This window comes from Electrophorus electricus, chromosome 1 (genome assembly GCF_013358815.1).
Source record: "Electrophorus electricus isolate fEleEle1 chromosome 1, fEleEle1.pri, whole genome shotgun sequence".
Classification (NCBI taxonomy): domain Eukaryota; kingdom Metazoa; phylum Chordata; class Actinopteri; order Gymnotiformes; family Gymnotidae; genus Electrophorus; species Electrophorus electricus.
Window position 1 is genome coordinate 28,717,568 of NC_049535.1, and position 16,668 is coordinate 28,734,235.

Below are 16,668 nucleotides of genomic sequence, written 5' to 3' on the forward strand. Positions count from 1 at the left end.
TGTGACTTGACATTCTCTGGCAGAGCAGGTGGTGTTGGGCTTCACAGGTTTGAGAGCAGCAGCAACATTTGGTTTTGATTGGGAGCTTGGCTGTAAATCTTCGCTTTGGATAAAGAAACATCCGGGATTTTGTTCTGCCTATTCCGGCAAATTCTGGCAACGCTCTGGCAACGACTGAATTTGGGCTGCACTTCCAGTCGGATGTGCCACACGGAGAGAGTGTGAACATATGGGCACCTGCTCATAGTGGAGACGTTACAGTAGCAGCAGCTTGTAGGAGGATACAGATGGAATGCATAAATCAGAGAGCCTCTTTAAGTGCAAGACAATTATTGAGGCTCAGTAAAGAGCACACACACACACACACACACACACACACACAGACATGCACTCAGACACGCACAAACATTCTTAGACACACAGACACACACGCGCACACACATACATACATTCACACACACACTCCCTGGCAGCTGTTCATTTGCAAAAGGTTGCCTTTGATCATGTCTGCCAAAACGCTTCTGTCATGGGAAAGGAGTGGAGAGGAGAAGAGAAAGAAGGTAAGAAAAAGCCAAAAAACAAAATAATATATATATATATGCACTTATGAAGAAGACTACAGAAAGCATTACAGATGGCGGGTTCCTGTGGATTCCACCCCACTGTTAACATGTTCCACAATTAAGCAAGTTAAGGTTTAGCAAATCTTCAAACCCGATAAATGAGTGAAAACGGCTGAGAGCAGGAAGAGAAAAGGAATACGGAAAGGCATCATAAAGACCCTGGAAGCGGGAACCGAATCAAACAGCTGTCTATATGCCCCCTGCACCAGCACAAAGATGACTTATGGTCCCTCATATAGACCAAATATACTCCCCCCACAGACGTAAGTGTTTCTTATGTTTCCGCAGAAAAGACCACCCTCAGTGTTAGCCACATGGTAGCATCAGCGATGACCTCATGTGTGACCTTTACAGTCACTTTCGTTCTTGCCTGTTTGTCCTTTCTCTCTTTTTCTCTCACTCTCCATCCCTCTTTCTCTCCCTTTCATGCCTGTGTTGCTGATCCATGTGTCATTGCAGTTTGGCGAGTGTCTTAATGACAAGCTCTGTGATGGACATGACCACATGAACTCCACAGGCACATGTGATGAACATTAAGCTTAATGGTCATTCTCTTATCTCAGTGGTGGTCCTTTCACCAATGTGAGTCACACTTCAGTCAGTGTATATGTATTGTGTGCGTGTGCGTGTGTGAGTGCGCGCGCGCGTGTGTGCGTGTGTGTGTGTGGGCGTACGCGCGCGCATGCGTGTTTGTGTGTGTGTGTGTGTGTGTGTGTGTGTGTGTGTGTGTTTAAATTAGCTCTTTGCCTGAAGTCCAACTGTCAATCTCTCTTCTGTCTCCTCCTACACACTCTCATTTGGTTTCCAGTTTCCTGAACACAATAACTGACTTTTGACACACCCAAACTCAAACTTCGCAGTCCTTCAGATCTGCTAAGGCAGCCAAACTAGTTTTACCTTCAAATCTAAGACATTACCTTCTCTGAACCCACTATTCATCCTTACATTACCATTAGAAACATCTGAGATTCTGAAATGTGCAGTAGCACCAAGTAGCATTTGGCAACTGCCTGTTATTTTGGCAACCTTCATCTGTGTGACAGTGCTTTTGACTTTACCTTGTAATATGTTTTCCTTCTATTTCATGTTTTCTTAAATACTTCTTATGTCCAACCCTCTATAAATACTTTATATTATTAGCTTGTTGGACTGAAGGTTGTAGTAGGAGGAGTGATTGAGGAGGAGAGGAATGAACAGAGATCGACAGGAAAGGGGGAAGAGAGCAGGCAAGATAGAGAGAAGGAGGGAGGAGGGACAGAGACAGAGAAGGAGCGACAGAGTGATGCAGGGACAGAGAGGGAGAGATGTGGAGGAACAGAGAGAGAGAGGGAGAGATGTGGAGGGACAGAGAGAGAGAGGGAGAGATGTGCTGAGTTGTTCTCCCTGTAGGGTCGATACAGCTGCTGGAGTTTCTCTCTCAGCATAAGGTTTCAATGTATGACCTCTGTCGGCAGCTATTACTGCATGTACACACACACACACACACACACACACACACACACACACACACACACACACAAACAAACAAAGAAAGAGATGCCTTTTCACTGCGAGTTATACTGTGTATGACTATGTATGTGACAAATAAACCAAACTTGAAACTTGAACTTGAAGTATAAAGCTTCAGTTGGTGTTTAAAATACAAAAAAGAGCTAAGCTAATTTTTACAGTTTTTTAGGGTAATAATGAAACTCCTAGCGGTTCCCATCAGGCCGAGGGGCAGCCAGATATCTAGAGCTAGATTAGCCCAGGCAGTTTGTCTGATGCTGTGCTGAGGTTTCAGGCCAATGCAGCTGATTTAAGTGTGACCACGTCTGCTTTTGCTACAGGAGAAGAAGGAAAATACCCACGGCTTTTACGTTCCTCCGTTATTGTTCACTGTCTCCCACTCTTCTTCCTCTCCGGGGCGAGCTGCCCTCCTGTCCTATCGCTCTGTCTTTTCACTGAGCGCTTTACTCTTCTTCTGGTCTCTGTTCTCTTCGCTCACCCTGTTTTTCTTGGCCCCTCGCGCTCACCCCAAGCAGATGGCGAGGCCGAGCTCTGTGCGCGGGACTGCGCCCGAACGCGAGCGCTCGGGTGCTCGGCGCCTGCCGCGGTGTAATTACCGTGGCTAATCAAAACACTTAGAAGCCGTGCGTCTGTTCGTTTACTCCTTCACCTGCCCCATGTGCCCACTCTTTTTTCTCCCCTTTGTTACGCTTATCGTGGTTTTCCAGACGCGCACACGCTGTCGTTCGCGCGCTCACACACGGGACGAGTGTTTGCGACAGGCGCGCTGAGATGCGGCAGGCGAGATAAAGGGGGCATTAGACGGGTGGAGGCTCTGGAGTGGGACAGGCCCCGAGCCAGTGACGAGACGCACATGAAGAGCCCTCGTTAAAGGGACCACCTCGCCCAGGGTTAACGAGCGCTTAAAGAGCTGGCAGCGAACCCTAAAAATGTTGCGAAAGGGTTCCTTCTCTCCTCAGCTGTCTGGCTGGCCTGTTACAGGCTCAGGAGTTGCTTCACAAGCGAGTCCAGCGGTCCAGATGAACGTGACTGAACACCATAACTGCTCACAATAAACAATCCCAACCTTCCCCTCCACAACACACAATCCCACCATACCCCCCAACACACAATCCCACCATACCCCCCAACACACAATCCCACCATACCCCCCAACACACAATCCCACCATACCCCCCACAACACACAATCTCACCATACCCCCCAACACACAATCCCACCATACCCCCAACACACAATCCCACCATACCCCCAACACACAATCCCACCATACCCCCCAACACACAATCCCACCATACCCCCAACACACAATCCCACCATACCCCCCACAAACACACAATCCCACCATACCCCCCAACACACAATCCCACCATACCCCCCAACACACAATCCCACCATACCCCCAACACACAATCCCACCATACCCCCCAACACACAATCCCACCATACCCCCCAACACACAATCCCACCATACCCCAACACACAATCCCACCATACCCCAACACACAATCCCACCATACCCCCCACAAACACACAATCCCACCATACCCCCCACAAACACACAATCCCACCATACCCCTCCACAACACACAATCCCACCATACCCCCCCAAACACACAATCCCACCATACCCCCCCAAACACACAATCCCACCATACCCCCCAAACACACAATCCCACCATACCCCCCCTCCACACAACACACAATCCCACCATACCCCCCCAAACACACAATCCCACCATACCCCCCACAACACACAGTCCCACCATACCCCCCACAACACACAATCCCACCATACCCCCCACAACACACAATCCCACCATACCCCCCAAACACACAATCCCACCATACCCCCCAAACACACAACACACAATCCCACCATACCCCCCACAACACACAATCCCACCATACCCCCCCACAACACACAATCCCACCAGATCCTCCCCACAACACACAATCCCACCATAGCCCCCCACAACACACAATCCCACCATACCCCCCCTCCACAACACACAATCCCACCATACCCCCCACAAACACACAATCCCACCATACCCCCCACAAACACACAATCCCACCATACCCCTCCACAACACACAATCCCACCATACCCCCCCAAACACACAATCCCACCATACCCCCCCAAACACACAATCCCACCATACCCCCCAAACACACAATCCCACCATACCCCCCCTCCACACAACACACAATCCCACCATACCCCCCCAAACACACAATCCCACCATACCCCCCACAACACACAGTCCCACCATACCCCCCACAACACACAATCCCACGATAGCCCCCCCACAACACACAATCCCACCATACCCCCCAAACACACAATCCCACCATACCCCCCAAACACACAACACACAATCCCACCATACCCCCCACAACACACAATCCCACCATACCCCCCCACAACACACAATCCCACCAGATCCTCCCCACAACACACAATCCCACCATAGCCCCCCACAACACACAATCCCACCATACCCCCCCACAACAGACAATCCCACCATACCCCCCTTCCCCACAACACACAATCCCACCATACCCCCCTTCCCCACAACACACAATCCCACCATACACTCCTACACAACACACAATCCCACCATACTCCCCCACAACACACAGTCCCACCATACCCCCCACAACACACAATCCCACGATAGCCCCCCCACAACACACAATCCCACCATACCCCCCCAAACACACAATCCCACCATACCCCCCAAACACACAACACACAATCCCACCATACCCCCCCACAACACACAATCCCACCATACCCCCCAACACACAATCCCACCATACCCCCCTTCCCCACAACACACAATCCCACCATACCCCCCCTCCCCACAACACACAATCCCACCATACCCCCCCTACAACACACAATCCCACCATACCCCCTTCATATATAACACGCAGTATCGCAAACAACAAATTACACATGTTATATTACACATGTTACATGTAATTCATTTAACGCATGAAATATGTTGAACTGAAATAATAATGCCTCTGGTATATAAAATATTAAAGACAGAGCAAGAGAAAGATTGTAAGAAAGAGAGAAAGAAAGTGAGAAAGAAGCAGACTGGGCAGACAGGCACAGGGGTAGAGTGATGGGAGGTAACCGAGAGAGTGAGAGCAGTCTGCTGAGAGATCGGTGGCTCTCGGCTGTGCAGGGTCGATACTTCTGGACTTAAGATGGCCAGCATGTCAAGCGGTTTCCTACAGATAAGGTGACAGGTGTTTGTGTGTGTGTGTGTGTGGGTGTGTGGGTGTGTGCACGCGCGCACATGTGGGTGTGTGTGTGTACATGTTTTAGTTCTGCATTAGGCAGCAGAGATACCTAGAAAAACAGGCTATGGCTATAGCCCCTGGAAACCGATTATTTCCTTTCATCTGTGACGAAATATACTATATATTGTGTGGGTGTCTGTGTGTGTGTGTGTGTGTGTGTGTGTGTGTGTGTGTGTGTGCGCGCTGGCCCTGCACGGGGCCAATCATTATGGCGAGTTCAGGGCTCCCGGTGACGGCAGCCTCCTGACACAAACCGCTGTCAACTCTGCAAGTGGCAATGAGCCCCGGAACGTTCCAGAACCTGTACATGAGACGAAGTGGTTTTAAATGTGAACAGGAGTCTGAGCTAAATCAGTGCATTTGTAGATGTGTAGGTGTGTGTGTGTGTGTGTGTGTGGCTGTGTGTGTCTAATGAGAGAGCATGTATGGTGGAACTATGCGCATCAATAAAGCCGGGCAGAGTGAAAACGGCAGCAACAGAGGACATAAACCCCAACCTAGAGCGTCAACGTAAAGGCGTTTATGAGTTCTGAATGTGTGCACTGGTCGAGAGGAACTAACCTCCCCCTCCTTCTTATCACCCTCCTTGCTGTATCTCCCTCAGATCCACTGGCACCCACCGTGGTGTCTCCTACCTGTTCCCTGGATGTGTCTGTGCCGGCGTGGGAGGATAAGGAGCTCGTGTCGCAGGGCCCGGGGCCGGATGAGGAGAGCACCACACCCAAGCCCAGCTCACCACACTTCGTCAGCACCGGCTTCAACGAGAACCTCATCCCCATCTACTGCTCCATCCTGGCTGCCGTGCTGGTTGGCGTGCTGGCCTACGTCATCTTTAAGAGGTGGGGGTGGGTGGAGCTGCTGATAAAGAACGTGACCCTGAGCAAAGAACACAGAAAAAAAACACATTAGCAAACGCTCTCCACTCATAATTTCTCTCTCTCTCTCTCTCTCTCTCTTTTGTGTGCATGTTCGGTGCACGCGTGCGCATCCCAGATGGAACAGCTGCAAGCAAAACAAACAGGCGGCCAACAACCGCGCGGCCATGGCCAATCAGACGCCGTCGCCGGAGGGCGAGAAGCTCCACAGCGACAGCGGCATCTCCGTGGACAGCCAGAGCCTACAGGAGCAGCAGGCGCAGCAGCAGCTGCACGGGTCCGAGATTGGTACGTCCCTGCCGTCGCTACACCCCCAGGGGACTTGGCTCGGCTTGGCCCTGCAGGGAGCCAGGGTTCACGTGTTGGTGTATTCGTATCGTTGGTAAGGGGCCGTGCACAGGGGCATGCTGGGAGAGTGGCGCTACGCTGATGATGGCTTGCAGGTGCACAGGCCTGGAGCAGGAGAGCCCTGCGTTTAAGGGTCTGACCCGCGTGTGTTAGTGGGATCAGGACTTCCTCAGCATGGAAGATTCTAGATGTTTGTGCACGCACTTCTTTCCTTCAACCCTCACACACACACACACACACCTAGGTGCGAACCACTGAAATGAAACAGTCCACTCAGGATTGATAACATTTAAGAGTAAATGCAAAAGTGACATGCACTCAGTGGATACACACACACACACACACACACACACACACACACACACCCAGCATAGCAGAATGTGTCTGTGTGTATGTGTGTGTGTGAGGATTGCTTGTCTATATTAGGAACTCTGGATAAAAGCTGATTAATCTGATTAATGAATAAATAAAAGACAGCCGATATACAGTACGTTTAGTTAACATAAACACTTCCCCGTGTCTGGGCGGTTGCAGAAAGTCATCAACATGTCCGAAGCATTAGCACCCAGACAAACAGAGCGAGGGTCCTCGCAACGCCTCCCTGGCAGGCCTTTTGTCCTCGAGCCTCGACGTATCCTTATCTGCACGACAGCCCACTTCGTCCAGCTCTGGCGACAGCATGAATCACATCAACAGCGCTGTCAGGAGGCCTTTGTCAGACAGACAGGTAGCAGAGGAAGCCATTCTAGCTCGTGTTCACACTTTCGGTGCTGTAGTAGTGAGGAGAAGTGAGGAGAAGTGAGGAGAAGGCAACGTTCGGGCGATGTGCTTTTACGCAGATCCACCCAACCCTCGGCCCTCTTCTCTGAGGCTCGCATTCCCCAGCCAGTCACAGCCACGCAGGGCGGGAGGTTTGGAAAACGGCTCCCCACGACTGTGTAACTGGTGGATCATAACACCACAGTGGGCCGTGTTTGACAAATCAAGCTGCTACTGTAACTTGTTGATAAACACATCAAGTGTGTTAGGTTTGGAGGTCAGTGCTAAAGCTCTTTTATTTAAAATCTTCTTTTACCGAATCTAAGGTTCTAGTCCCTTTCCTCCCTCGCTCCCTCCGTCCACCTCTCTCCGTTCCTTTCCTCCCTCGCTCCCTCCCTCCACCTCTCTCCGTTCCTTTCCTCTCTCGCTCCCTCGCTCCACCTCTCTCCGTCCCTTTCCTCCCTCCCTCCACCTCTCTCCGTCCCTTTCCTCCCTCGCTCCCTCCCTCCACCTCTCTCCGCCCTTTCCTCCCTCGCTCCCTCCCTCCACCTCTCTCCGCCCTTTCCTCCCTCGCTCCCTCCCTCCACCTCTCTCCGCCCTTTCCTCCCTCGCTCCCTCCCTCCACCTCTCTCCGTCCCTTTCCTCCCTCGCTCCCTCCCTCCACCTCTCCGCCCTTTCCTCCCTCGCTCCCTCCCTCCACCCTTTCCTCCCTCGCTCCCTCCCTCCACCTCTCTCTGTCCCTTTCCTCCCTCGCTCCCTCCCTCCACCTCTCTCCGTCCCTTTCCTCCCTCGCTCCCTCCCTCCACCTCTCTCTGTCCCTTTCCTCCCTCGCTCCCTCCCTCCACCTCTCTCCGCCCTTTCCTCCCTCGCTCCCTCCCTCCACCTCTCTCCATTCCTTTCCTCCCTCGCTCCCTCCCTCCACCTCTCTCTGTCCCTTTCCTCCCTCGCTCCCTCCCTCCACCTCTCTCTGTCCCTTTCCTCCCTCGCTCCCTCCCTCCACCTCTCCGCCCTTTCCTCCCTCGCTCCCTCCCTCCACCTCTCTCTGTCCCTTTCCTCTCTCGCTCCCTCCCTCCACCTCTCTCCGTCCCTTTCCTCCCTCGCTCCCTCCCTCCACCTCTCTCCGTCCCTTTCCTCCCTCGCTCCCTCCCTCCACCTCTCTCCGTCCCTTTCCTCCCTCGCTCCCTCCCTCCACCTCTCTCCGTCCCTTTCCTCCCTCGCTCCCTCCCTCCACCTCTCTCCGCCCTTTCCTCCCTCGCTCCCTCCCTCCACCTCTCTCCATTCCTTTCCTCCCTCGCTCCCTCCCTCCACCTCTCTCTGTCCCTTTCCTCCCTCGCTCCCTCCCTCCACCTCTCTCTGTCCCTTTCCTCCCTCGCTCCCTCCCTCCACCTCTCTCCGTCCCTTTCCTCCCTCGCTCCCTCCCTCCACCTCTCTCTGTCCCTTTCCTCCCTCGCTCCCTCCCTCCACCTCTCTCCGTCCCTTTCCTCCCTCGCTCCCTCCCTCCACCTCTCTCCGTCCCTTTCCTCCCTCGCTCCCTCCCTCCACCTCTCTCCGTCCCTTTCCTCCCTCGCTCCCTCCCTCCACCTCTCTCCGTTCCTTTCCTCCCTCGCTCCCTCCCTCCACCTCTCTCCGCCCTTTCCTCCCTCGCTCCCTCCCTCCACCTCTCTCCATTCCTTTCCTCCCTCGCTCCCTCCCTCCACCTCTCTCCGTTCCTTTCCTCTCTCGCTCCCTCCCTCCACCTCTCTCCGTCCCTTTCCTCCTTCCCTCCACCTCTCTCCGCCCTTTCCTCCCTCGCTCCCTCCCTCCACCTCTCTCTGTCCCTTTCCTCCCTCGCTCCCTCCCTCCACCTCTCTCCGTCCCTTTCCTCCCTCGCTCCCTCCCTCCACCTCTCTCTGTCCCTTTCCTCCCTCGCTCCCTCCCTCCACCTCTCTCCGCCCTTTCCTCCCTCGCTCCCTCCCTCCACCTCTCTCCGCCCTTTCCTCCCTCGCTCCCTCCCTCCACCTCTCCGCCCTTTCCTCCCTCGCTCCCTCCCTCCGCCCTTTCCTCCCTCGCTCCCTCCCTCCACCCTTTCCTCCCTCGCTCCCTCCCTCCACCCTTTCCTCCCTCGCTCCCTCCCTCCACCTCTCTCCGTCCCTCTTCTTGGCAAGCTAAAGGGCCCTTTAGGGTTTTTACTGCTTACCGTCTCTCCTCTTGCACTTTTTGCAGCAGACGTGTTCTCGCGAAAACATACGTGCACGCACACTCGCTGCACGATTCACCACAAACACCTACCTTGTCCGTACACTGGCTACGTCTGTAGGCCTGCTCAGTACGAGTACACCCCCCCGCCCACGCACTGACAGGTACAACTCGCCAGGACCCCCTTGGCCCCCTTCCCCCTGGGTCACTTTCTGGTACTGTGCTGGTCTGAACCGTTCCAGACACTGTAGTGTTGCTGGAGGTTGTGTGTGCTTTTGTGTGTGTGTGCGTCACTGCCGGGGTGGGCGTGTCCTGCTGACCAATCAGCAGCGGGCTACCGCATGACGAACACACATCACACACGATGACTGACGGACTTACACACAGCACACCCACACGGTGTTGGCAGTCAATAAACGTTTCTCCGCACACACGCGTACGCACACACGCACGCATGCACACGCGTAAATAAATAATGGGAGCTGATGCCAGATAAGCACTTTGGTTCTGAGTCATTTGATACGCACGAGCCCCGGGCTCCCACACATGCAAATCATTAATCAGCTATTATTGTTTTGGTTTTCACATGAGCTCGGAAAGAACTAGAGAGAAACAACAGCTATACGACCCGAGCTGGCCAGAACAGCACCACAGTGAGTGGCACTATTGTGACCAGATTAGACCAGATCGGTCACAGATTATAGTGGAAGTGAGTTCCCGGGATAGTGTACGCTCACAGCAGGTGAGACAGGCTCCTTCCTAACTTAAGATCAAATTGAGGTTCTCGTTTCTTATGTCTCTCCATTTTAAGTGCATCCCATAAATAAACAACCTTCAATCAATTATTTATTGCGCATGTTGAACGGACATTTTCTTGGTTATCGTGGTGTGTGTTCGGACCCAACAGTCTGATTGGTTCATTAGTAGAGAGTTCAGCACACTCTGCTGATATCCCAGAGGCTGCTGCAAATTTGGTTAATGGCTTCTAATTAGCATTGAGCAAAAATGTCTGTTGCTGCTGTAACGGAAGCCATTAAAGTCTCACCACATGCAGTGTGTGTGAGTGTGTGTGTGTGTGTGTGTGTGTGTGTGTGTGTGTGTGAGAGTTAGTCATGCAACTAATACTGGCAACTCATTAGAACACCCAAGGGTGCTGTGAATATGTTCAGTAAGTCTGTAAAATTAGCCCATCCTTTTGAATCTCCAGACTTGATCACATCGCTCATGACTCATGCGTCTGACGTCTAGATGCACTGATGCCACTGAACCCAGAGGCTGGGGAGCTGCATCACTACTGTGCTGCAGGTAGCTCCCTTTGGACCTTTGGAGTCATGAGCCCAGTAGCTTGTCCTCCTTGGTCCATGGGCCAGGGAGTGGTTTTTTTCCACCCCCCCACATGAACTATGGATCAGGTCACATGACACCAGCGATTAACAACAACACAGGGCACATTGACATTTAGCTGATGCTTTTATCCAAAGCGACTTACAATTACAACTTGAACAACTGAGGGTTAAGGGTCTTGCTCAGGGGCCAAACAGTGGTCAAGTACCTTAACCACTGAGCTACCACTGCCCTGCAATGGTGGGAAAGGGCTTAGTGCTCCATGGTAGTCCTTTTCTACGAATGTAGGCACTGCAAAGAAGCCTACAAAATCCGGCACAGACATAATGGTAGTAGGAAAAACCCAATTTCAATTCAGGTTTTTTTTTACCATTTCATGTATGTGGGTTTTAAAAGAGAAAGAAAATGATCAGTTATCATCCTATAAATACTTGGATTGAGGTACAGACGCTATCTCATACACACGCTATCTCATACAGACGCTATCTCATAGCCCTGGAGACTGGGAATACTAGGAAGATTGCATGCATTCAATTTTGCTTTAGAGAACATCATGAGCTCTGTTTTATCAGCATTCAAAACACGTTTCCGTTCATACAAGGTGTGTTATAAAGAATTAAAAACTATTTGTAACTGACAAAGAGCCTGGTTTGGTGTGGATGCAGAACTATACATCAGTGTCGTCAGGTGCAGTTTAACATTGGAAACATTTCAAAGTTTCAAAGCCTAATCGGCAAGCAAAATCAAGTGGGTTCAATGTGCAGAGTGTGGAGAGAAGACTCACCACAGTTCACCCATCCTGCACACACTCAGCCCCTGAGTGGCTTTCCTCCCGCTCTCTCTCTCTCTCTCTCTCTCTCTCTCTCTCTCTGATCCCAGAGTCCCCTGCACCTTTTTGTCCTGCAAGGAACAGAGGAAAAGAGGAATGAATGTCACATGGGGGGTTTAAAGGGTGTTTAATTTTTAAAAGTATTCTATCCAGTTCTCTGCTTCTGTGAGCATGACCCGGGGGCCTAATCCTCATTCCACACACACACATCATCCAGAGACAACCTCCAGAAGGCCCCAAAGCCCCCCCCCTGTCTCTCTATCTCTCTCTCCCTCTCTCTCCCTCTCCTTTTCTCTCACCTCTTTCTCTTTATATTGCTTCATTCCTGTTTGTTTCCTCCTGAACCTCATTCCTCTGAGCTTATTTTCAGAATCGTTCTGTCATCCATCCTTCCCTCCATCTCTCCCTCCATCTTTTGCTCCATCTCTCCACTGGGACCTGGGGCTATTTCTATTTCTTTCACTTTTTGTTCTCTTCTTTCAGCGCGCTGCTTTACAAATTCACTTTTGTTTCACACCAGGATTAACTGTTCTAAGGGTGCACCCAGCCCCAGGGCCCTGGAAACATATCGAACTGCTCTCTTATCTGTAAACGACTGTGTTCTGCTCAGCAGGGTAAAGGCAGGGTAAACTACTGCGCTCTCCCAGAAAGAGACCCAACAGTCTGAACCGCACAGTCCTATGGCGGATTAACACATCTTTCCCACACTGTGGGTGGGACACTACAGAGAGACACCTACGATATCACAGAGTGGCAGAGAGAGAGAAGTAGATAGGATGGAAATACAGCCCCAGAGCCTTGTGCTAGGTGCAGCAGAGCACTCTGGTACCACGGACCTGGCACAGTGCAACAGCGATCCAGACACAAAACGGAACGTACGCAAATCAAAGGCTGCTCTCCACATTCCGGAACCGTTTCCATGGCTCCCCACAATTGACAACAGATTGAGGGGTTAGTGGGAAAATGGGGCGCTTGTGTGTCGCACTGAATGTAGTAATGATTGCAGTTAAACTGTTGGGGAGGGGGGGGGGGGTGTCTAGCTCAAGGGAGCCCCCATTAGGTGAAAAGAAGTGAATGTTAATATGCTGGGCTTAAAATAAGACTTTGAGCCCTTGGTAAAAGTAACTTATCTCTAGACGCTCATTAGAAGTGTATGTGGCTAAGCAGAAATTTTGAAATTCCTCTTAAACATTTCAAGACTAAGACTTCAAACAGCATTCTCTAGACAGCATGTCTGAGCTTTCTAATGATGGAAGAAAGGGGACTAGACAGAAAACAGGCTGAGCTGGCTAATGCTGATGAACAATGTAAACGATTCTCCCTCTCTCTCTCTGTCTCTCTCCCTCTCTCTGTCTCTCTCTCTCTCCCCCTCTCTCTCTCTCTCCCTCTCTCAGACTCTCTCTCTCTCTCCTTCTCTCTCCCTCCCTCTTTTCCCCCCCTCTCCTTCTGTCTCCCTCTCTCCCTCTCTCTCTCTCTCTCTCTCCCTCTCCCTCTCTCTCTCTCTCTCTAGTGGTGAGGGTGGATGGGGGGGCTCAGTCTGACCCTCCCCCACCACAGCCCTGAGGGGCAGTGGGGAGGAAGTGACATCATCACACAGCGGAGGAAGGAGGAAGGAGAGGCAGGAGCGAGGGAGCAGGAAGAGCGAGGAGGAGAGTGGAGCGTTGCCCGGCTGGCCGATGAGCCCCAAGCTCCCAGGATGCCCGGCGCGAACGTCACTCAGCTGGCTCAACCGGGCATACATGATTACAACCCCCCGACGCTTGGAGCTGCAGTCTCCCTTCTGCGGAAATATCACCGCGTTAGCCACACGGTTCAAGGTCACTGCCCCGCAAAGCCGGAACCCAGTTCAGATCATGCCAGTGGCTGCCATCTGTGGTGGTTTTCTGATCTGAATCGGGTTTCATACAGTGCCAGATGCAGTTTCAAATGACCTCAACTTCCGTGACATTGTAAAGGAATAGACAGTGGCATCCAACAATAGAACTTTTGCAGCACCACAAACTGAATCCAAATGGCCTTATAGAATTCCTTAGTATCCATTCTAACCCTAACATATATGTAAACCATATGTTCAGTGTTTTCTGGTAACAAAATAATTCTCAAATAATCAACCCAAACTAAATTAATATCAGAAAGCCTACAGAGGGGGCTGACTGCAGCCGATGGCCATGTGCCCCACCCCCTGCTCCTGTCTGCCGGTAGTGGGTGTGGCTTTGTAGTCAGAGGCGAAGCTTTGGCCCCAAGTGTATTTTGTGCCAATGTTTGAGGAAATGATGAGACTGTTCTCGGGCGTCTGCTGACCTCTGGTCTTTGTTTTGGACATTCCTCCTCCCACAGAAAAAGAGGTTAAAAACAAACAAACAAACTCATCTCTTTGGTCAGATTCCTCTGATCTGAAGGGATCTCTTTAGGAGCAGGTCTGAGATCAGCACCGTTTTCACCCCCAGCTAAGAGGAGGCACTGGTCCTGGGTCATCAGGTGTGGGCGACAGTTAAAAAAGGTGACATTTACCGACCTTTACGCTTGTAATGACTCAGACCTATACTAATCCCTACCTCCCGCTACTGCGCACTCTCCGCAGATATATTTCTCTGATAAACCCACATGCACTCTCTCTTTCCTACACACACCCAAACACACACACACACACACACACAATGCATCATGTTCCCTGCTCTATCTCCTCATCCTCCACCTAGGTTTGGTTTTCACTGCATGCTCCACCCGCGCCACCCGCCGGGCACACAGCTGTCGCATTCCCCAGCCAGCCAGATGCAGCACACCCATCGCTGTCTGCATCACTCGACTCCCCGTCTTGTGCGCGCACACACTCTCATCACCGCCGAGCGTCCCAGGACTCAATACCCGGTGATTCATCTTTTGAGTTGCATGATTCCTCCTTGTATCACTTTCACTTAATCTACCCATGTTTGCGTCCCCCTCTAACCTGGACGCTGGGTGAATCACTCGCGCCGTGGCTGTTGAGTGGGCCGTGCGTGGCCTGGTGGAAGTTCTCGTGGTCCGGCGGTGTGTTGTGGGCGGGGGCTCCCACTGGCCGTGGTGCACCTGAGAAGTGGGAAGTGCTGAGCCACCGTACTGGAAACCCTGATGGGCCTTGATGTCATCAAACAGGGACAGGAAAGGAAAGCTGACAAGAGTGTTAGAGATTGCAGACAGTCCGGTTTAGTGTGTGTGTGAGTGAACACACACACAACACCGCAGCAGATCTAACTAAATTCACCTGCTGTTTTTCTGGACTGTATCTATCCTTAGCGAAGCTATTGAATGAAATCATAGGACTGAGTAGAGGGATATTTAGCACACACACACACGCACGCACACACACACACACACACACACACACACACACACACACACACTCACACACACACACACACACACACACACACACACACACACACACACACACACACACACACATACGTATTGCATCTGATGCAGAAATACAAACCTCCCAAGAGAGGCTCATCACATATAAACAAACCCTCTGTGGCACGCGTGCACACACGGTCTCTATTTTTGATGTGCCTGCTGATTTGCTTTGTAGTGAGTATGGGAGGCATTAGTGGGAGGCATATGGGAGGCACTTCTGGTAGTGATCACCCCAGGCCAGGAGCTTCACCTTCCCCACAGCTCTCCTGGGACTCGGCTCTGACCTGCTGCCTACACGACCTTGGGGCCTGGAGTCTAGCATAGCACTCTGGGATCCAAGAGAGAATCACGGGGATTCCCACTGCAAATAAAAAACGACTGTAGTATTAATCACACGTTACTTAACAGTTAGACTATCGCTCGCATTTTTTGCTCTTTTACTCTTTTACTCAGGCTTCTCCAAACGTGTACATAGGCGACATTGGATTCCCGTATACAGACACCACTGTACATTTGCTTAACGTGGAGCAGTTCACACGCAGGCTCGGAGCGTCCGTAACGTGCCTGCGTGGCGGGTGACCGGCTGATCCGAGCCTGGTCCGCGCAGCCCCGCCTGGGCTGGGCCGAGCTACGGCGTTCCACAGGAAGCCCGCTGTCTCCAGCAGAGCAACACGTTGCCCTCTTCAAAACCCCTCTCCCCGCTCGGCTGGGCACATTCCATTAAATCTGAACCCGGAGCATGTCATTGGGCTCACTCGCCAGCCGGCACGTTTTGGGTCTAAGGCGTTTTACGGACCCGTCACCCTCCGTGGGGCTCTTGGGATGGCGTTTGTTGTCAAGTCCGCCTGCCTGAAAGCGTTTAGCGGGACGAGAAAGGCAGGCGAGACTCTCCCTCGCTCCTGTATTTCTCTCGCCCCCATTTTCAGTCTTGCTCGATTGCATTCTTTGCGGACGTGTGTGCTGTCTGAGGATGGTCGTCGTCTCTGCCTGTGCAGCGAAATGAACACGGAGTGGGAACACGCAGCGAGGACTGTGGCGAACGCTGACGCCTCCACCTGCTCCACCCACTGTGAGAGTGCAGCTGGAGCTGACGGTGTGGCTTCAGTTTTCATACCTTTCCAGAGAACTGATTTATTTTCCTATTGTGATGAGAGAAGAGAGAGAGAGAGAGAGAGAGAGAGAGAGCGAGAGCAAGTGTGTATGTGTGTGTGTGTGTGTGTGTGTGTGTGTGTGTGTGTGTGTGAGAGAGAGAGAGAGAGAGAGAGAGAGAGAGAGAGAGAGAGAGCAAGTGTGTGTGTGTGTGTGTGTGTGTGTGTGTGTGTGTGTGTGTGTGTGAGAGAGAGAGAGAGATATATTTTCTGTGTGAGAGAGAGAGAGAGAGAGAGAGAGAGAGAGAGAGAGAGAGAGAGAGAGAGAGAAACACCCGCTGGCACACACACACGCCTATGCCCTTCAAGCATATCCTTATATGATCATGCTAAGACAGCTAAGG

General features: G+C 52.0%; 1 protein-coding gene across 1 annotated transcript in view; it reads left to right on the plus strand.

Annotated features, from left to right (window-relative positions):
* The window catches only part of ngfra (nerve growth factor receptor a (TNFR superfamily, member 16)), a 28,849-nt gene extending 13,371 nt beyond the window's left edge, over nucleotides 1-15,478 (plus strand). The window contains exons 4-6 of the mRNA XM_026998019.2: nucleotides 6,058-6,292; nucleotides 6,447-6,616; nucleotides 13,294-15,478. Of these exons, the coding sequence (XP_026853820.2) occupies nucleotides 6,058-6,292; nucleotides 6,447-6,616; nucleotides 13,294-13,346 (458 nt within the window). The 3' untranslated portion in view covers nucleotides 13,347-15,478. The remainder of the gene's footprint in view (nucleotides 1-6,057; nucleotides 6,293-6,446; nucleotides 6,617-13,293) is intronic.
* The last annotated feature ends 1,190 nt before the right edge of the window (nucleotides 15,479-16,668 follow it).